General features: G+C 34.5%; 1 protein-coding gene across 1 annotated transcript in view; it reads left to right on the plus strand.

Annotated features, from left to right (window-relative positions):
• MAP4K5 (mitogen-activated protein kinase kinase kinase kinase 5) overlaps positions 1-21657 on the plus strand; it is a 112437-nt gene that overhangs the window by 32734 nt on the left and 58046 nt on the right. Inside the window, exons 4-9 of the mRNA XM_061157398.1 lie at positions 12213-12303; positions 12762-12826; positions 14947-15002; positions 19243-19290; positions 19675-19717; positions 20545-20617. Of these exons, the coding sequence (XP_061013381.1) occupies positions 12213-12303; positions 12762-12826; positions 14947-15002; positions 19243-19290; positions 19675-19717; positions 20545-20617 (376 nt within the window). The remainder of the gene's footprint in view (positions 1-12212; positions 12304-12761; positions 12827-14946; positions 15003-19242; positions 19291-19674; positions 19718-20544; positions 20618-21657) is intronic.

The following is a 21657-nucleotide window of genomic DNA, read 5'->3' on the forward strand; positions in this document are numbered from 1 at the left end:
CAGAAGCAGATCTAAGAGGATGTTGTTTATGCTTTAAAAATACTTACTTTTTATATGTTTTAAAAGTTTTCTTCAGTTTGTCTACTGTCTTTGTACTCTGTTTATGGTACTTTTCTGTGTGGAAGTTTTCTTCCTTTTAGGTAAATTTGGCGATTCTCCTTTATTCCTCTGTTTCTTGTGTATAGGCTTTTTCTACAGTCGGCTCTAAAGCTATTTCACACAGTTTCTTCTAGTATTTTCCTTTCTCCTACCGCTGCCAACATTTAAATGTTTGCTTCACCAGGGACAGTTTTGTCCTAAGGTGTGAAGAAGAGCTTTCAGTTCAGTTCAGTTGCTCAGTCGTGTCCAACTCTCTGCGACCCCATGGACTGCAGCACGCCAGGCCTCCCTGTCTATCACCAGCTCCCAGAGCTTACTCAAACTCATGTCCATTGAGTCGGTGATGCCATCCAACCATCTCATCCTCTGTTGCCCTTTTCTCCTCCTGCCTTCAATCTTTCCCAGCATCAGGGTCTTTTCCAGTGAGTTGGGTCTTTTCCAGTGAGTCAGTTCTTTGGTTCAGGTGGCCAAAGTATTGGAGTTTCAGCTTCAGCATCAGTCCTTCCCATGAATATTCAGGACTGATTTCCTTTAGGATGGACTGGTTGGATCTCCTTGCAGGCCAAGGGACTCTCAAGAGTCTTCTCCAGCACACAGTTCAAAAGCATCAGTCCTTCGATGCTCAGCTTTCTTTATAGTTCCAACTCTCACATCCATACATGACTACTGGGAAAGCCATAGCTTTGACTGGACGGACCTCTGTTGACAAAGTAATGTCTCTGCTTTTCAGTATGCTGCCTAGGTTGGTCATAGCTTTTCTTTCAAGGAGTAAACGTCTTTTAATTTCATGGCTGCAGCCACCATCTGCAGTGATTTTGGAGCCCACAAAAATAAAGTCTCTCACTGTTTCCGTTGTTTCCCCATCCATTTGCCGTGAAGTAGTGGGACCAGATGCCATGATCTTAGTTTTCTGAATGTTGAGTTTTAAGCCAACTTTTTCAGCTCTCCTCTTTCACTTTCATCAAGACGCTCTTTAGTTCTTCTTCACTTTCAGGCATAAGGGTGGTGGCGTCTGCATATCTGAGGTTATTGATATTTCTCCTGGCAGTGTTGATTCCAGCTTGTGCTTCACCCAGCCCAGCTTTCTCATGATGTACTCTGCATAGAAGTTAAATGATCAGGGTGACAATATACCGCCTTGATGTACTCCTTTCCCAATTTGGAATCAGTCTGTTGTTCCACGTCTGGTTCTAACTGTTGCTTCTTGACCTGCATACGGATTTCTCAGGAGGCAGGTAAGGTGGTCTGGTATTCCCATCTCTTTAAGATTTTTCTGAAGTTTGTGGTGATCCACACAGTCAAAGGGTTTGGCATAGTCAATAAAGCAGAAGTAGATGTTTTTCTGGAATTCTATTGCTTTTTCAGTGATCCAGTGGATGTTGGCAATTTGATCTCTGGTTCCTCTGCCTTTTCTAAATCCAGCTTGAACATCTGGAAGTTCTCGGTTCACCTACTGTTGAGGCCTGGTTTGGAGAATTTTAAGCATTACTTTGCCAGAATATGAGATGAGTAGAATTGTGTAGTAGTTTGAACATTCTTTGGCATTGTCTTTCTTTGGGATCGGAATGAAAACTGACCTTTTCCAGTCCTGTGGCCACTGCTGAGTTTTACAGATTTGCTGGCATATTGAGTGCAACACTTTCACAGCATCATCTTTTAGGATTTGAAATAGCTCAACTGGAATTCCTTCACATCCACTAGCTTTGTTCATAGTGATGCTTCCTAAGGCTCACTTGATCTCGCATTCCAGGATGCCTGGCTTTGGGTGAGTGATCACACCATCGTGGTTATCTGGGTCATGAAAATCTTTTTTGTATAGTTTTCCTGTGTATTCTTGCCACCTCTTCTTGATATCTTCTGCTTCTGTTAGGTCCATACCATTTCTGTCCTTTATTGTACCCATCTTTGCATGAAATGTTCCTTTGGTATCTCTTATTTTCTTGAAGAGATCTCTAGTCTTTCCCATTCTATTGTTTTCTTCTATTTCTTTGCATTGATCACTGAGGAAGGCTTTCTTATATCTCCTTGCTATTCTTTGGAACTCTGCATTCAACTGGGTATATCTTTCCTTTTCTCCTTTGCATTTCGCTTGTCTTCTTTTCACAGCTATTTGTAAGGCCTCCTCAGACAACCGTTGTCTTTTTGCATTTGTTTTTCTTCGGGATGGTCTTGATCACTGCCTCCTGTACAGTGTTACGAACCTCAGTCCGTAGTTCTTCAGGCACTCTATCAGATCTAATCCCTCAAATCTATTTGCCACTTTCACTACATAATTGTAAGGGATTTGATTTAGGTCGTACCTGAATGGTCTAGTGGTTTTCCCTACTTTCTTTGATTTAAGTCTGAATTTTGCAGTAAAGAGTTCATGATCTGAGCCATAGTCAGCTCCCGGTCTTGTTTTTGCTGATTGTATAGAGCTTCTCCATCTTCCACTGCAAAGAATGTAATGGCTAGACAGTTTTCCAAAGCTGTTTACTACAAACTCTGTCTTTTGTTTGTAGGTTTGAAATGCGTTGCTTGTCATGAACTGAATTTCCATTTAAGCATGAGTTTTGTTATCTGTTTCAGTGATTCCCCACCCCCCCATTTGTAATTCAGGATTATCCTGTTTTTGATAATTCTGATTTTTCATTGTATTTTATAATCTTCATTGCTTTTATTTTTCAGTTATTTCCCTTCTGTTTTCATAATTTTTTCCCCAGGAAAGGTTTAAGATCATTTTTATCAAAGTGTAAAAAACCTTGTGAGAGTAATGTAGAAGACTTAACATTTAACAATGGTAAGGACTTTTCTTATTCAGCTCTTCAGGAAAATGTTATAGTTCTTGCCACATAGACCTTCATATTTATGGTAATTCTTGCTTTCATGAATAGCAGTTTTTTCTTCTCTTATACTTTTCTATTTTGGTTACTGTTGATATTTATGTGAGTCATTATATTGGATTTATTTAGTCTGTGACAGTCTTACATAATTAATATTTTTCAATAGAATTGTTAATTTTAGTGCTTTTTGATGCTCTTTTTGCTTTGATTATAACTTTGTGAAACTTTGTAATGCCAACCCTTCTTTCTTATTTGTGTTTATGTATCATATAACAAAGGGATAATGCTGTTATATTTAGGCCTATCTTTTTCCTTTCTTTTTGGATCTCTGGTTTTTAGGTGTTTGTCTTGTAATTGTCTTTAAATTTTATTTTATAACCCAATTTGAATCTTTCTTGGTCAGTCATTTTAAAACTTAGTGAGATGATTGATCTTCTGTTATAGTAGGTTTTGTATTTAATGTTTTTTGAAGATTTTAAACAAAATATAGCTAGAGGTTTCATTTACTATTATTGCTGATAATTTGAAAGGTACACAGTTTGTAGTTTTATCAGAGGATGGCTTCTAAGACTTTAAATAGTATACTTAAATTTGGATTTTTAATTTATCAACTTAAGAAATGAAGCAGTCATTAGCTTCATAGGTTTAAAGATGTTGAACTTCATATTCTTTCTGCCTCTTCATCTCCCAGTTTTCAGATGCTTGTTAATTTATTTGAGGATTTTAGTCTTAGAATTTTTTTATTATACTAGGGCATGAATGTGTATTAGCCTGCATATCTTTTTTTTAAATTACGGGATACCAGTTATTTAGGCTTAGTTTTATAATTAAATAGATTCAGTCCTCACTGTCCTTTCATTCCATGTCCTTGTTGCTTTTTTTTTTGTATCAGTTGTTGCCAAGTTGAATCATATCATCACATTGATTTTCCTGTGAATATCAAGAATAACATAACTTTGACTCACAGATTAATTGTACTTCTCAAGCTTGCTGTTCCCCTTACTCTTCCCCATTTTGCTAAGCCACTAGCCAAGCCAAAAATATAGGCATTGTGCTTGATTTCTCTTTCTTTTGTACTTCAGGGTTAGTCTGTCAGCAAGTTCCTTCGACTCAACCTTCAAAACATATGCTGAATCCATCTACTTCTTATTGCCATCTTTTCCCTCTGGTCTCTCTATTTCCTCTCCCAGACCTCCCATCTACCGCCATCTAGTTTCCACAGAGCCACCAGAATGGTCCTTTTAAAATACAAATCATATCATAATACTCTCCTCCTTAAAACCTTCTTGGAGCTTCCAAATTGCACTTAGAATAAATAATATTCAAACTTTCAACATTGCTTATAAAAAACCCTGTGTGATTGGCCCTGTCTACTTCTCTGAGCTCATCATGTATCTTTTTCCCTTCCCTACTCCCCTCTTATTTTTTTCTTTTTTATTTAATCAGTCCAAGATTAAACGGACTCTTCTGTTCTGCGTGAAGTACTCATTTTCATGATCTTTTTCCAGAAGTCCGTCTGGTCGTTCAGATTTCAGCTTAAATGTTGTAGCCTCGTTAAGACCCAGTTCTGACTACGTAAATTAAAGTAGTCACTCAGATCTTTGTTATTTTAGTTCTCTCTCTAGGACATGTGCCTGCGTAACATTTTTCTTATTTCTTTATATTTGTTTGTTTAATGTCTGTCTCTCCTGGAATGTTAAGAGGCATGAGATTAGTGATCTGTCTTTACTGTTATATTTCAGCACCAGAAATATTATAGGCACATAGAGGACACTCAATATCTTTGTACAGGGGAATATTATCAATTACTTTCTGTTGTCTTTTAAATGAGAATGACCAGCCAACTAAATATAGAATTATTACATTATACATTCTTCTCCTGCCCTCAGAAAATATATAGACATTTTCTGCTTTGAATATAGTTAGAATGAAGCTATAAGGCTTTCCTGATTTTTTTCCTCTTCTAGATAACTTGCTGCTTCTTGCTGAACTTGCTGCTCAATTGTCTGTGGCACTAATACTACATATCTAATCTGTGATGTTCAGGTCTTATTATTTATTTAGATTTTAATTCATTATTAACAGTAATTGTGATTTCAGTAAATTTATTAATAGTAAATAACTATAAAATTAGTCACCCTAGAAATGTTTTTCTTACAGTTTAAATATACATACTTTTCTTTTAGTAAATAGTTTCATTTATTTTCATAATCTGTGTTTTAGAATCTGAGAAATTGGTCTTCTGTTTGTGACAGTGATTTTATTCATTTGGGTTATTTCATTATTATATGTTTTATTTGCAGATTTGTTTTCTTTTGTTTTTGCCTTTAAAAAAATAATTTCTATGTTAATCATAGATTTTTATACTTTTTTTTTTTTTTTTTTTTTTAGCATTTTCCGAAAAGCCAAAGTAGATGTGTTTTTCACATTTTGCAAACAGAGTTAGGGGAGTTTTATGTGAAAAATACGATACATTTGGTTCACATGCCTCAAATAATTCTGGAGACAGCTGTATTTCAAAAATGAATTTTTGACTGTACTTCGCAACTTAAAAAAAAATCGCACCAAAGCCAGTATAATGCAAAAGTGCTTCCTTGTATTTATTTAACAGAAGAGCTGGTTTAGAATTTTATTTAGACATGAAAAGATAATTATTTGCCAATATGACTTAGAAAAAAGCCTGCATCTGGTAAAAGATAAACATTTTTTTTTAAGTAAATGAAATCTCAGCTGTAACTTAATTATACTTTACACCCCAGTTAAGAATAGATTATTGAAATTTATAATCATTTTAAAGTCTTGAATTTTATTACAGATTTACTGACTTGTTCCTGGTAATTTAATTGTATAATATTATATTTAAAATTTCACTAAAATAGATGACTTTTGAGGCTCTTCTAATACTAATCCTAAAGTGAATCTTAGGGTTAAGAGCAAAAATAGATTAGCACAGAGAACTATTATTTTAACTGGCCACAGAAATAATTGATAAGATGAATGAGCATTTTCCCCTATATTTTTGTTGCCTTTTGTATACGTATGTAAGCAAATGATTATTTTTAGGAGTGATTTAAGCATTTCTCTATCTCATTTTTATAGTCTATACTTTTTAAATAGAAGCACCATTTTACAAATGGTGACTTTTAAGTGTTGAAAATAAACAGTATCAATGATACCATTTTGAGTTTTATTATCTCTTTGGTGAGGCATCAGGACTGCTTTAGAAAAGCAGGCAGATATAACGATTGTGCGTGTCACCCTACTTTCCTGTTTGTGTCTGAATTTCAGCCTACCCTCTTAACTCATTTTACAGATGCTCGTTTTGCTCAACAAATCTGTAGTTAGTGCCAGCCAACAGCCAGAACAAGACCAAGCTTGAGAAAGGTGATCATCAGAATCCTCATTTGCCTTCTCAAGTCTTCTCTGCTCACAATATCCCCTTATTATGGTGGAACTACATGGTGGTACTTTAAAATTTTGCAAATTATCATTTGTTTAAAACTGTGAGCCTTGCATACAGACATGGAATTTAATGAAATCTTTGTGCAGGGTGATTAATGCAGTATACTTTGTTTACTTGTTTTTTCTTTTTTCTCCATTTATTTTTATTAGCTGTAGGCTGATTACTTTACAATATTGTAGTGGTTTTTGCCATACATTGACATGAATCAGCCATGGATTTACATGTGTTCCCCATCCCGATCCCCACTCCCTCCTCCCTCTCCATCCCATCCCTCTGGGTCTTCCCAGTGCACCAGCCCTGAGCGCTTGTCTCATGCATCCAACCTGGGCTGGTGATCTGTTTCACCCTTGATAGTATACTTGTTTCAATGCTATTCTCTCAGAACATCCCACCCTCGCCTTCTCCCACAGAGTTTAAAAGTCTGTTCTGTACATCTGTGTCTCTTTTTCTGTTTTGCATTTAGGGTTATCATTACCATCTTTTAAAATTCCATATATATATGCATTAGTATACTGTATTGGTCTTTATCTTTCTGGCTTACTGCACTCTGTATAATGGGCTCCAGTTTCATCCATCTCACTAGAACTGATTCAAATGAATTCTTTTTAATGGCTGAGTAATATTCCATGGTGTATATGTACCACAGCTTCCTTATTCATTTGTCTGCTGATGGGCGTCTAGGTTGCTTCCATGTCCTGGCTATTATAAACAGTGCTGCGATGAACATTGGGGTGCACATATCTCTTTCAGATCTGGTTTCCTCGGTGTGTATGCCCAGGAGTGGGATTGCTGGGTCATATGGCAGTTCTATTTCCAGTTTTTTAAGGAATCTCCACACTGTTCTCCATAGTAGCTGTACTGGTTTGCATTCCCACCAACAGTGTAAGAGGGTTCCCTTTTCTCCACACCCTCTCCAGCATTTATTGCTTGTAGACTTTTGGATAGCAGCCATCCTGACTGGCGTGTAATGGTACCTCATTGTGGTTTTGATTTGCATTTCTCTGATAATGAGTGATGTTGAGCATCTTTTCATGTGTTTGTTAGCCATCTGTATGTCTTCTTTGGAGAAATGTCTGTTTAGATCTTTGGCCCATTTTTTGATTGGGTCATTTATTTTTCTGGAATTGAGCTGCAGTGTTTACTTGTTTTTTAAAATGCTAAATTGGAAATATTTATGAAATAATCCAATATTTGTAAATAAAATAGTGAATTAGATGTATTTTACTAGATTAGACAGTTTTCAGATATGTTGGAATCTTTAAATATCTTTAAACAGATGTTTAACATGTATATTATCTATGGTGAAACAGATCACCAGCCCAAGTTGGGTGCATGAGAGAAGTGCTCGGGCCTGGTGCACTGGGAAGACCCAGAGGGATCGGGTAGAGAGGGAGGTAGGAGGGGGGATCGGGATGGGGAATACATGTAAATCCATGGCTGATTCATGTCAATGTATGACAAAAACCACTACAATATTGTAAAGTAATCAGCCTCCAACTAATAAAAATAAATGAAAAAAATAGATAAATAAAAAAAAATAAAAACCACCTAAAAACTTAAAAAAAAAAAAAAATTAGAACTGTCTCAGTAGTTCTAGTAAATGTTGTTATCCTAGGTTCTCAATTGCGGTTTTTTGTTGTTTGTTTTTTTTTTTTAAGTACCAAGGTAGTTGGGCAAGATTATGGATTTACAAAAAAAAAATAAATAAAATAAAATAAATAGGTGTTTAAGACTTTTTTTAGTTTTGCTTTATGATATCTTGTTTCCTGGAAATATAAATGGAAAAAGTACAGTAAATTTTTTAAAAGTCAGAAATTTTATAAAGATTTAAACAACCATTAGTTTGCTTTGTTAATGTTCTTGAAAGAAATCCCAAAGTAGGAGGTTTGGCCAAATAGGACAAGTGGCAACTATTCCGATTAAGTGGTATGTTCCTGCTTTTCAATATTTACTTCTATTTTTAAAATCTAACGTTTTTTATTTTTAAAAATAATCTGTAAATTTAAATGTTTGTACCCTATGTTCACTGTTTAAAAAGTTCAAATCTGAATTGATGGAAGATGTTAATTTTGAAGTCACACCAAAATTTTTCTCTATTAGTTTTAGCTAAGTAGACATTTTCTGCCATTTAATAGGTAAAAATCACATGGAATGCTAGAGTACTCTGTTTCACTGAGATTCCAGTTTCTGAACACCAGATAAAATTGGAATGAGGATACTTGTTATTCAGCTCAGTCGCTCAGTCATGTCCGACTCTTTGCAACCCCAAGGAGTGCAGCATGCCAGGATTCCCTGTCCATCACCAACTCCCGGAGCCTACTCAAATTCATGTCCGTTGTGTCGGTGATGCCATCCAACCATCTCATCCTCTGTCGTCCCCTTCTCTTCCTGCCTTCAATCTTTCCCAGCATCAGGGTCTTTTCCAGTGAGTCAGTTCTTTGCATCAGGTGGCCAAAGTATTGGAGTTTCAGCTTCAACATCAGTCCTTCCAATAAATATTCAAGACTAATTTCCTTTAGGATGGACTGGTTGGCTCTCCTTGCAGTCCAAGGGACTCTCAAGAGTCTTCTCCAACACCACAGTTCAAAAGCATCAATTATTCGGTGCTCAGCTTTATTTATAGTCCAACTTTCACATCCATGCATGACTACTGGAAAAACCATAACTTTGACTAGACGGACCTTTGTTGGCAAAACAATGTCTTTGCTTTTTAGTATGCTATCTAGGTTGATTATAGCTTTTCTTCCAAGGAGTAAACGTCTTTTAATTTCATTGCTGCAATCACCATCTGCAGTTATTTTGGAGCCCACGAAAATAAAGTCTCTCACTGTTTCCATTGTTTCCCCATCTATTTGCCATGAAGTGATGGGACCAGATGCCATGATCTTAGTTTTCTGAATGTTGAGTTTTAAGTCAACTTTTTCAACTCTCTTTCACTTTCATCAAGAGGCTCTTTAGGTCTTCTTTGCTTTCAGGCATAAGGGTGGTGTCATGTGCATATCTGAGGTTATCGATATTTCTCCCGGCAATCTTGATTCCAGCTTGTGCTTCATCCAGCCTGGCATTTCACATGATGTACTCTGCATAGAAGTTAAATAATCAGGGTGACAATATACAGGCTTGACGTACTCCTTTCCTGATTTGGAACCAGTCTGTGTTGTTCCATGTCAAGTTCTAACTGTTGCTTCTTGACCTGCATACAGATTTCTCAAGAGGCAGGTCAGGTGGTCTGGTATTCCCATCTCTTTAAGATTTTTCCACAGTTTGTGATGATCCACACAGTCAAAGGCTTTGGCGTAGTCAATGAAGCAGAAGTAGATGTTTTTCTGGAATTCTCTTGCTTTTTCGATGATCCAATGGATGAGACTTTGGTGATCACTTAAAAGTGGGTAGGTGTCAACTATACTCCAATTAAAAAAAAAGGAAAAGTTAGTGGATAGGGAATTCCCTGGTGGTCCAGTGATTAGATCTCTGTGCCTTCATTGCACATCGCACTGATTCTATCCCTGGTCAGGGAACTAAGATCCCAGAAGCCAGATTTCACCGCCAAAAACAATCAGAAACACAGAGAGGTGGGATGGGGAGGGAGGTAGGTAGGAGGTTAAAGAGGAAGGGGACATACATATACCTATGGCTGATTTATGTTGATATACGGTAGAAACCAAAACAAGATTGTAAAGCAATTATCTTCCAATTAAAAAGAAATTATTTAAAAAGAAACACATGGAAGTGAATAGGTAGGTATCCAAACCATAATGTAACAAAGGTGATTCTTTACTTTCTTTTCATTGTAATTCAGGGCTTCTTGATAAAATGAAGGATGGACTGGAATCTAGCCTGCTTGTTGAAATTAGCCTGTATAAATAATAAAATTTAGTATATAATGGAAAAGTTTCAGGCAGAGGGGTGAGAACTACTCTAATCGGAGAGTTCAGAGGGAGGAGGGAGGAGGAAGGAGAGACAGTTCTTTGTATCCATAAGTGGACAAGCAAAGCCTCCACATCTGGGTGAACAGGTTTTTACTATAATCTTCAAGAATTGCTCCCTGTTGCTGCCTCTGTTGATAATGGGGAACGTGAGATTATTGTCTATTTTGGATTATCTTCACTGATCCCCTTCTGTTTGCAGGCTGTTATATTTAGGGTATATGTAACCATTCATGTGGTACGTTTTCTCACTTTTACAAGTAAAAGCTAAATTTTCTGTAAAGATTTTTATTCAGATTTTGATTGTTTCAAGACTGTGTCCTTATTTGATTTATCTAGTTCTTTAAAATTGTTAACATTAAATTAGTTAACTGAAATATCAATTAATGTTTACATGAAAGGACTGTTGAAAAGAGTGCTTTCATGATTATGAATAAATTTGGTGTGTCATACTTAAATGTGTGTATAAACCACATCGGTAATGTTTGATTTTTTTTTGAAAAGTATTTTATGACATGACAAAAATATTGTTTTGTTTTGGCTTTCAATTGAAAGTTGCTGTGTAAAGGGGAAAACATCTCTTGATTTGTGTGAGAATTCTGTTTATTTATCTAAGACCTAATTTCTAAGTTTTTCCTTCTTGGTCCTTGTGTGTTATTCTAAGATGACTAAGTTAGAGCTAGGCCTTTCGTGGTGGCACAGTGGTAGAAGAATACACCTATAATACAGAAGGCTCAGGTTTTAAACCTGATGTTGTTTTGCAAAAGAACATTGCAAAACACTATCTAATAAAAATATCTTATGGTGATATCCTAATGAAGAACAGATTTGTTTGTATCTTTCTTGCCTCAAACAAAGAATACTGCTATTGTATTTATTCTGTGTCAGATATTGTACTAAATGCACTCCATCCTCTTCCTCACAACTTTCCCACCTGAGAGACTTGCAGTAACAGAAACTAGGGGGCATAAGAATCTGTTAGAAAAATGGCCAGCAACTGGTCTTACTAAAATGTAGGGAATGTTCAGGGAAGTGGTAGATAAGGAAGCCAAAGTGGTAGATAAGGAATGAATTTATATAGTATGTAATGGATTCAGATGTGATTCAAAAGAGTTAGATTGCCAGGGTTACATTGCCAGTGAATGGCTGAGTCCAGACTTAAATCCAGGTGTGTTAATCCAGACCTCGAGATCTTGTACATTATATTGTATTTACATAATACAAATGCACTCATTTATCAACTCCTAAACTCCTTTTACTGAAATAAAACACTGTTTCTATGCAAAATGAAGTTTGATAGTGACAGTGTCATTCTAAATAGCCCATAATGACCATCATAAAATTCCCATATATAATAAATATTTTATTTTAATATAGCTTTTTCTAGTTAACCCTAACAGATTTTTGATAGCCAAATTGGAAAATATAAATAAAAAAAGAAGAGAACCAAATTACTTCAAATTTTACTACCCAGACTTAAACATTATGTATATTTCTTGAGACTTTTTTTCTGCGTATGTACTTACATAATATCCCTTTTTCACTTAATGTGTCATGAGCATGTTTTCATAGCATAACATGTTATAACTGTTGTAATATCTATGACTGTACCATAAGTTGTTTGACCATTCTTTCATCAATAAATAGTACTGTAGAGAATATTGTCTGTGCATATCTCAAGAAAGTAAATATTGAAGTGAAATTATGAGTTTTAGTACTTCATGCATTTTTATGGCTTCTGACTTTGTAGTAAGAAACTGCAAGTGTACATTCTCATTAAAGTATTAAGAATGTCTAATTCCTCATCTTTAATACATGTTGTAAAGGTTTCCTTCCTTCTTCCTATACATAGAGACACCAAATGTAGCATGTTGATAAAGTTATTATCATTTTGTTTTTCAGGAGATGATTTTTCTTTGATTCAGCAAGAGATATTTATGGTTAAAGAATGTAAACACTGCAACATTGTTGCCTACTTCGGGAGCTATCTCAGGTGAAAAACACAAAGCATCTAATCTCTCTGTTTGTACTTCATACTTCTTTGCTCCACATCCCCTCCCTTTCATGTAAATGCTGTTTTGTATTTAAGTTTTAAAAATTACTTGTCTAAAGTTCTAAAATTTCTCAGATCTTCTTATTGGCTCCTCTGTTATATTAATAATGACAGCTTCATTTATGCATTTTTACCTTATCTGGTAACCTTAATGAAATATAATGAACGATTACAAGTTAAGTGTTTTAGCTTGTAATACCAATCACATTCTAAACTATTTAAGGTGGGAACAGAGCTAAAATTAATATGCTTTTCTGTATCCAGAAGAAAAACTGTCAGGACAATCTCCTGTTGTAATCTATCCTAAACCTTGCTATGCTGAAGAGTGGCAATCTTCAAAGTATGTCAGTGGTCGAGAATTACTAGCTAATATAATTTTCTTTCTCTTTCATATTTAGTCGGGAAAAACTGTGGATTTGTATGGAATACTGTGGTGGCGGATCACTTCAAGATATTTACCATGGTACTGTTGATTTCTCTCTGTGTTTTAAAACTTTTACTTTAATGATTGTTATTTTATGTTTCTAGTTAACAATGGATACCAACACGTAGATGTACTGTTTTACATTCTGTCGTGCTCTGGAGTATTGCATAAAGGAAGTCTAGATTTTATATTTTGTTGGTATTCAGTTAAATTGCTGGAGCCTGATGAAGAAATCCAAGAGTACTTGAAGACTCTAGATTTTACTTTTCAGATGTAGTCTCTAGGAAATCTTAAGTAGTATATAGGGAAGTATTTTATCTACAAACAAAACTGCCTAAACTTCCTTGTAAATTAGAATTGAAATGCAAAAGGTGACTCTCACATAAAGCCAGTTATCTATGTCTTAATGATAATGTGCTCACTGAGAAAACAATTTAATTATTGCTATAATATTTTGTATTAAAATATGTAATTTTAAGAATTTGGAATATTTTATTTGTTGTTTAGTTGCAAGTCGTGTCTGACTCTTTTGTGACCCTGTAGACTGTAGCCTTCCAGACTCTTCTATCCTTGGGATTTCCCAGACAAGAATATTGGAGTGGGTTGCCATTTCATTATGTTAATTTAGTCAACTTTCTGAATTGAATTGAATTTTCCTTTACATTATTATACTATAATGACTGTTCTCTTTTATTTTACCCCTGTTGTTGATTTTTTAAAAATTACTGGTGGGAAACGGCTCTGTGTCACTCAGTTTAAAATTCTTTTCTGTGATTTTATGAAGAATTATGATCTTTTATATGAAGACTTTTTATCTAATAGTTATAATTTTTATCCACATTTTCACAGAATGAGAACTCAGGATTATGGATTAATAAAACTATGCAGCAGACTTTTTTTTTTTTTTATACTACTTCCCCTTTTAAGCTGAAATAATGGTTTTGAGACTTTTATTTCTTTGTGAAATTTCTTTTTTCCATTATTAAACCTGCTATTTATTGAATTAAATTGAATCTAAAAAGTATTCATCCCTGTAAATAATATATTAGATAGCATAGTAATCAAGAACAACTATACCTATAATAACTTTTAATGAAATTGTTTCCCTTCTTTTACTACTATTTCATCAAGTTACTAAGAATCAAAATTTTATGTTCCTAAAAGTAGGTATAGAGAACCAGTGATTAAAATATGTTGTAAAATATTTTAAGTAAAGATTGCATGAAAGTATCTGATTTTGACCTCACTGTCAGCAAATGCCACCCCCGACTTCAAATATTTTCTCATGGTATTGGAAGGCCTTATTTCCAAAGCACCTAGTTAGGTACTTGCAGAAGGATTTTATATTTCATAGGGAAAGATCTGGTTGTCACAAGTGACCTGATTACTTTTTGGATTCTTAGGTAAGGTATTGGATCAAGGTCCTTGTTTTGATGGATATAGTAAAGAATAATGCTAAGGGAATAACATCGTGACTTTCTTTTTTTAAAAAGTATATGATGCCTTTTCAACAATTGATTTCTCTTTATGGTCCTTTAACATGTATGAAAGTGTGAAAGTGTTAGTTGTTCAGTCGTGTCGGACTCTTTACAACCCCATGAACTATAACCTGCCAGGCTCCTGTGTCCATGGAATTCTTTAGGCAAGAATACTAGAATGAGTTGCCATTCCCTTCTCCAGGGTATCTTCCCACCCCAGGGACCGAACCCAGGTCTCTGCATTGCAGGCACGTTCTTTACTGTCTGAGCCACCAGGGAAACCCTTGACATGTGTATATAACTGTAATTATATATGTTTTTCTCATTTGGGGGCTTTATTTATTTATTTATCGTTAGTTGTTCAGGATTGAGATCATGTCCATTGCTTTGCATAGAACATCTTGTGATATCTGGTACTGTGCTTTGCTCATAATGGGGGCTTAATAGTTTCACTGACCAAAGTCGTTACGAAGCAAACCTTCCATTTTTAAATTGCATTGAAAAATTTTCTACTTTACTTTTTTTTGTTTCCTGATTCCAAGAATAATATATGCTCATGGTAAGTCACCCAGAGAGAGAGAGAAAGAAAGAGAAGTTTTATAATTGCTTGTCATTGTTAAAGTGTTTTTAGTCTGTTGTGTTCAAATGTATAATGATGTGATCTCTTTTTTTTATTTCTAGTTACTGGACCATTATCAGAACTGCAAATAGCCTATGTATGCAGAGAAACTTTACAGGTACTATATTTGCTTATGTAGATAGAAATGCAGTTCTAATTTCACAGTTGAAAACAGTAAAATGGTGATCTGCCCAAAAGAGAAAGAGTAAACCAAATTTTTCTGTTAACTTCTCATACTGTAATTCTGTAAGCCTAGTTATTTCTTTTGTGAATGAGTCTCAGAAATTCATTTAAGCTAATAGTAGTACACACCGGGGTGTTGTTTGGTATTCTACTTTATAGTGCTTGTCCCTCAATTGCTGCAAAGCTAAGGAAAGTCGAAAGTCATAGGTGTGAATTGGTTTACATGAAGGAATCATCAGACCTCTCAATTATAACAAGTCCAAGTTTTCCCTTCAAGTTTTATGGCCGCAAAAGGATTCTTTTTGCTTAAGACATGAGGTCTTTTACTGTTTCTCCCAAAATGAGAATAAAGTTTCATAACAATAACCCAGAATGTTATCTGGAAACCTTTGATCTATGTTACATTAATAGATACTATTAATATCAGAATCCCTTTTTATAAGCTCAGTAAACATTGTATTAAGTAGAGATTTCTTTCCTTCTTTATTTCAGATCCTGTGAGAGCTTTTAGTATGTTAAAATAGGTTATGAGTCTTCAGTAGGTATACAGAGTATACAGTTTTTTTTCCAGTTTATTTTTTTAGTTCCTTGAAAGATTACTCATTGAAAAAATTAGCAGCTAATTTTGTTCACATGCTTTAAGGCATCTAATTTAGGAAGCAGGATGAAGTAGTGGTTGTGTTATTTATTTTTTCAGTTCACAACTGATACTTATTAATTGATGCTTCTGTCTCTACATTTCCTAGATTGTGTAGTTTGTTTAGAAGAGAAATTGATATTCTATATGTTATTCTTCCATATTTTAGAAATTGGGAATTTAACCTAAATTAAGGGAAAGCTCTAGTCATTTCTGAAAGAGTTGGTTTCCACATGCTTTAAAATTTTATTGTTAGATACATGAAAGTAAATTTATATATATACATAATTTACATATATTTCTATAACAGTCACATTAAAAATCTGCTTTTTTGTATTCACATAAAACGCTAATCATGCACTCATAGCAGAGAATTGTTGACAGATTAGTGTTGTTAATGTTTTAATTTCCAAAGTTCCTTGCTTCTTTAAGTAACGGACAGAGTATTAAATGAAAATAGAAAGCAAAACAAAAATTTGCATTTGCATTCTGGCCCTGGTGTATGACCATTATCTCGTCTGTGGTTTTAGTTCCCCAAGTATAAAATGAGGCTGTGGAAGAGATGACCTCCAAGATACTAGTTTGAATTTTAATTGTGTTACGCTGACAAAATTCCTCATCTAGTGTCTGTTGACGGGTGACTGGGTAAAGAGGCATGATTTAGGTAATTCAGCAATATATAAAAAGATAATACATCATAGACAAGTGGGGTTTATCATAGAAGGCAGTATTGATTTAACATTCAAAATCATTTCAAGTAAATGATTGCATTAGCAAACAAAAAGAGAAGCAAAACCATGGGATCATCTAAATAGACACAGAAAAAGCATTAGCTAAATCCAGTGCTCATTTCTGATAAAAATTCTTAGCATACTTCAAATAGAAAGAAACTAACTCAGCCTGATAAAGAGCATCTATGAAAAACCTACAACTAAATCATACTTAATGGTAAAGATTAGATGCTTTTCCCACCAAGGTCAGTCAAACAAGGTAAAGATGTCTGCTCTCACCACTTCTTTTTAACAGTTTCTAGATGCTTGGCCAGGACAAAAAGCAAAAGCAGTGAAATAAAAGGCACTTGGACTAGAAAGTAAGAATTCAAGCTGTCTCTATTTACAGACTGCATAACTACATCTTTGGAGAAAATGGAAAAGAGTCTACAAAGTAGCTAGTAGAACTAATGAGTGTGATTAGGGAGATTGCAAGACTCATGATCAATATACAGAATCAGTTGGATTTCCATAGACTAGCAACAATACAATTTATAATAACTAAAATATGACATTTGTTGGGATATATGTAACAAAGAGGCATAAACACCTGTATACTAAAAACTATAAAATGACTTAGAGAAGTTAAAGAAGACCTACGTAAACTGAGAACTTTGCCTTCTGCAGTATTCTTGTATTCACGGGTCAGAACATTTCTGTGCAATTAAGATACCATTCCTTCCCAAACTGACTATAGATTCAATGCAATTGCAATCAAAAGCAAAGGTTTTTTTTTCCCCTCTAGAAATTAATGAGCTGATTCTAAAATTTCTACAGAAACACAAAGGACCTGGAATAGTCGAAACAACTGTGAAAAAGAACAGAAAAATTTGAGGACCAACAGTAGCAATTTCAAGACCTATAAAACTACATACACTAAGTGAAACATAGTAGTAAGCAGTGGCATAAGAGTAGATGATGCCAAAAGATTATAGAAATCTAGAAAGACTAGAAATAATTCCACACGTATATGGCTACTGATTTTTGACAAACGTGAAGCTGCTGCTGCTGCTAAATCAATTCAGTCGTGTCTGACTCTGTGCGATCCCACAGACGGCAGCCCACCAGGCTCCCCTGCCCCTGGATTCTCCAGGCAAGAACACTGGAGTGGGTTGCCATTTCCTTCTCCAGTGTAGGAAAGTGAAAAGTGAAAGTGAAGTCGCTCAGTTGTGTCCAACTCTTAGCGACCCTACGGACTGCAGCCCACCAGGTACCTCCAGCCATGAGGTTTTCCAGGCAAGAGTAATGGAGTGGGTTGCCATTGCCTTCTCTGACAAAGGTGAAGAGAATTCAGAAGAGGAGGGATAGGTTTTTCACTAAACAGTTATGAAATAATTGAACTATGCTTAGTTGCTCAGTCATGTCTGACTCTTTGTGACCCTATAGACTGTAGCCTACCAGGCTCTTCTGTCCATGGGGATTCTGCAGGCAAGAATACTGAAGTGGGTTGCCATGCCCTCCTCCAGGGGATCTTCCCAATCCAGGAATTGAACCCAAGTCAAACACAAGTCAAACTTTGAACCACATTTTGTGACATATGTAAAAATTAACACTAATCACTTAGGTCTAAATATAAAACCTCAAACTAGAACTTATAGAAAAAAACATAGAAGAAAATTTTGCGATCTTGAGTTAATAAAAGCCTTTTCAGACATGAAAGACATGGTCCATAAAAGAAAAATTTGACAAATTTGACTTGGTTAAAATTTAAAACTTCTGCTTTTCCAGACATACTATTAAGAGAATAAAAAGACAAACTATAGGCCCAAAAAAGGTATTTGCAAAGTATAAATCTGATAAAGGGCTTGTCTCAAGAGTATATAAAGAACTCTCAAAACTAAATCAATAATAGGAAAAGCACCAATTAAACAAATGGACAAAAGATTTGAACAGATGTTTCACCAAAAGCTGTATAGATGGCAAGTAAGGATATGAAAAATATGCTCGATATCATTAGTTATTAGAAAAATGTGAATTAAAATCACAGTGAGATAACACTACACACCAGTTAGAATGGCTAAAATTAAAAGGACTGACCCTCATAAAGTTGGTGAGTATGTGAGTTAATTGGAACTCTTATACACTGCTAGTTTCAATGCAAAATTGTGCAGCTGCTTTGGAAAACCGTTTGGCAATTGCCTAGAAATTTAAATTTGTACCATCATATGACCCAGTCATATCTAAGTTATTTACCCAAGAGGGAAAAATCATACAAATACTTGACATAAATCTTTAGAGTGGGTTTCTATATAATAAGCAAAAGCTGGAAACAACTCACAACCCAAATATCTATCAACAGGTGAATAAATAAATTCTGTAATAACTGTATGGTGGAATGCTCAGTAATAAAAAAATGAGATATTGATAACACACTAACAAGGACTGTCAAATTAATATTGTGAATTAAAGAAGATAAAAGAATATTCTGTATGATTGCATTTACATAAAACTCTAGAAAATTTTAAAATTATCTATAGCGACAATGTATATCAGTGTTTATATATGGGAGGAACTTTTGGGAGTGATGAGTATGTTCATTATCTTGACTGTGGTGATGATGTTACAGTAAAGTATTTCTTGTTTTTGTCAGAAAATGAATTCAAAAATTTTAAATTTAGTAAACATTGATTAGTAAAAAGAAGCACATCTAGGTTTTTCCCCTCAAAAAAAGAACATTCTGGTTTTTCTTTTTCAGTAAGAATTTAAGTAGAAATTTAGGTGTGAAGTTTGCAGTTTTGCTAATATATACTTTTTTTCTTAAACTTCAGGGTCTTGCCTATTTGCATACTAAAGGCAAAATGCATAGAGATATCAAAGTAAGTCTGTTTAACTTAATTTAAACTCAATATGTGTAAGACTCACAGGCACAGGGAACAGATTTGTGGTTTTCAAGGGAAAGGTGGATGGGGGGAGGAAGGACTGAAAGTTTGGGATTAGCAGGTATAAACTCTTATATATACAGTGGATAAACAATAGGTCCATACAGTACAGTGAATTCTTGATAAACCATAATGGAAAAGAATATTCTTTTAAAATGTCTGCATGTGTATTATTCAGTCACTTTGCTGTATAGCAGAGATTGGTACAACATTGTAAATCAACTGTACTTCAATAAAAAATAATAATAAATTTTAAATCAATAATTTTATTGAAAGGAATTTTATGATACTAATTTAATAGCATTTATATTTTTGCTTTAGGGTGCAAATATTTTATTGACAGATCATGGTGATGTAAAATTAGGTATGTTATTTAAAATTCCTAAAAATTATTTTCCAGAAAAATTTTAATAAAAATTTAAATGAGAATTAACATTGTATAAATTTAATATTCATATGTATTAAGAGCCACAATAATGTTCACCTTTACTTATTTATTTTTTTAATGTTCACCTTTTAGCCCAGTAATTTTACTAATCCTGAGATTCAGTTTAAGGAAATTAATCCTAAAGATAAAAAATCGGTATTTGCTAAAGTATTAATCATAACTGTTTATAATAGGAATAAATGGAAACATAGGTCTAGCAGTAGGAAAACTGTTCAGCTGTGATAAATCAGCTTATGGAACATTATTTAGTCATTAAAATTAATGGTTAAAAAAAATAAGAGTTAAATTGCCTAGTGTGTTAAATGACAAAAATAAACTATATGAGTCTTTAGTTTTTTCAACCATGTTTAACAACAATAAAAGAAGTTTATCTACAGATAAAGGAACTTTTAAAAATAGCAATGAAATACTAACCTAGTTGTGTTAGAGTAAAAGGAATCCAGGTGGATGGTTTTTTCCCAATTTACGTTACTTGTAATGAAAAGTTTTTTAATAACTTTGTTCTTAATAAAGTATGTTTTCATTCTAATAAAGTGCCAATAAGTTATTTTCTTATAATGATTATGTTTTGCTAAATGGGAAGGGATTTAGGTATTCAATTTATATTTATATTCAGTTTATGTACATTTCTCTAAGTATTGCTATCTGAATTATTAATAATGATGTCTCTGAGGATGAAATTTAGAAATGTTGGTGGTTTTATTGAAAACTAAAATTTTCTGTTCTGTTTTTAACCCCATCAGCTGACTTTGGTGTAGCTGCAAAAATAACAGCTACTATTGCAAAGAGAAAATCTTTCATTGGCACCCCTTATTGGTAAGATATTATTATGATTGAATTTTGTCCTTTTCATCTCTTTAAGGTTAGTGAACAACATTGATGCTTAGTAATACAATTTGTACTTGACTGAAGCCTGGAGACATTCAGGTTCCTTGACACTATCATAGATCTGATGGGTTACAGAACTTTGATACTCATTTTCCTTGTCCAGCTTTTCCTGTGTTAAAGTGCCAGTAATTCCTCCTGTCCCTGGGATGCTGTGTTGGGAGGCCTCATAGGTGTGAAATTTTCAAAAGAAAATTGTGTTATAATCTCGTGTCATTTTATTGCCTTTTCTTTTGATATTGCATCTGTTTTAATCTAGGATTTCATTTGCTTGTTGTTAAAATTCATGCATCCTATCCTATCATTAGTTTTTACCAGCCCTCCTGCTTCTACTACATCCTACCAATTACTGACAAAATAATCTTCTAAAACACTGCTTTCATTATATCCTTAAACACACTTAAGTTGAGAGATACTGTGGCATATAAAGTTTCTGTAACCTAAGTACACATAAAAGTGACTTCTACCTTGTGAATATTCAGTATAAATATAAATTAATTTAAAAATAATAAACACTCAAAAATCCTAAGTAATATCATCTATGCTTTATAACTTTAGATGCCATTTTCATATACCACTGTCTAGTGGCTCAGATGGTAAAGAATCTGACTGCAATGTAGGAGACCTGGGTTCAATCCTTGGGTTGTGAAGATCCCCTGGAGGTGGTCATGGCAACCCACTCCAGTATTCTTGCCTGGAGAAACCCCATGGACGGAGGAGCCCAGTGTGCTACTGTCCCTGAGGTCACAAAGAGTTGTACACACTAAGTGATTAAGTACACACAGCAACTCCCAAACAGATAACTCCAACTCAGCTACTCAGGTGACCCTCAGTCCTGTGTATTTTCAACAGTTGTTTGGTAATAGCACTACTTCAGTATCCACAGATATTTTATTCTCAGTCTCTTCAGTCAGCCCCTTGATTCTATCCTCCCTGCCACTGCCTTTGAAAAGTCCTTTTTTTTCCCCTCG

This window comes from Dama dama, chromosome 12 (genome assembly GCF_033118175.1).
Source record: "Dama dama isolate Ldn47 chromosome 12, ASM3311817v1, whole genome shotgun sequence".
In the NCBI taxonomy this organism is placed as follows: Eukaryota; Metazoa; Chordata; class Mammalia; order Artiodactyla; family Cervidae; genus Dama; species Dama dama.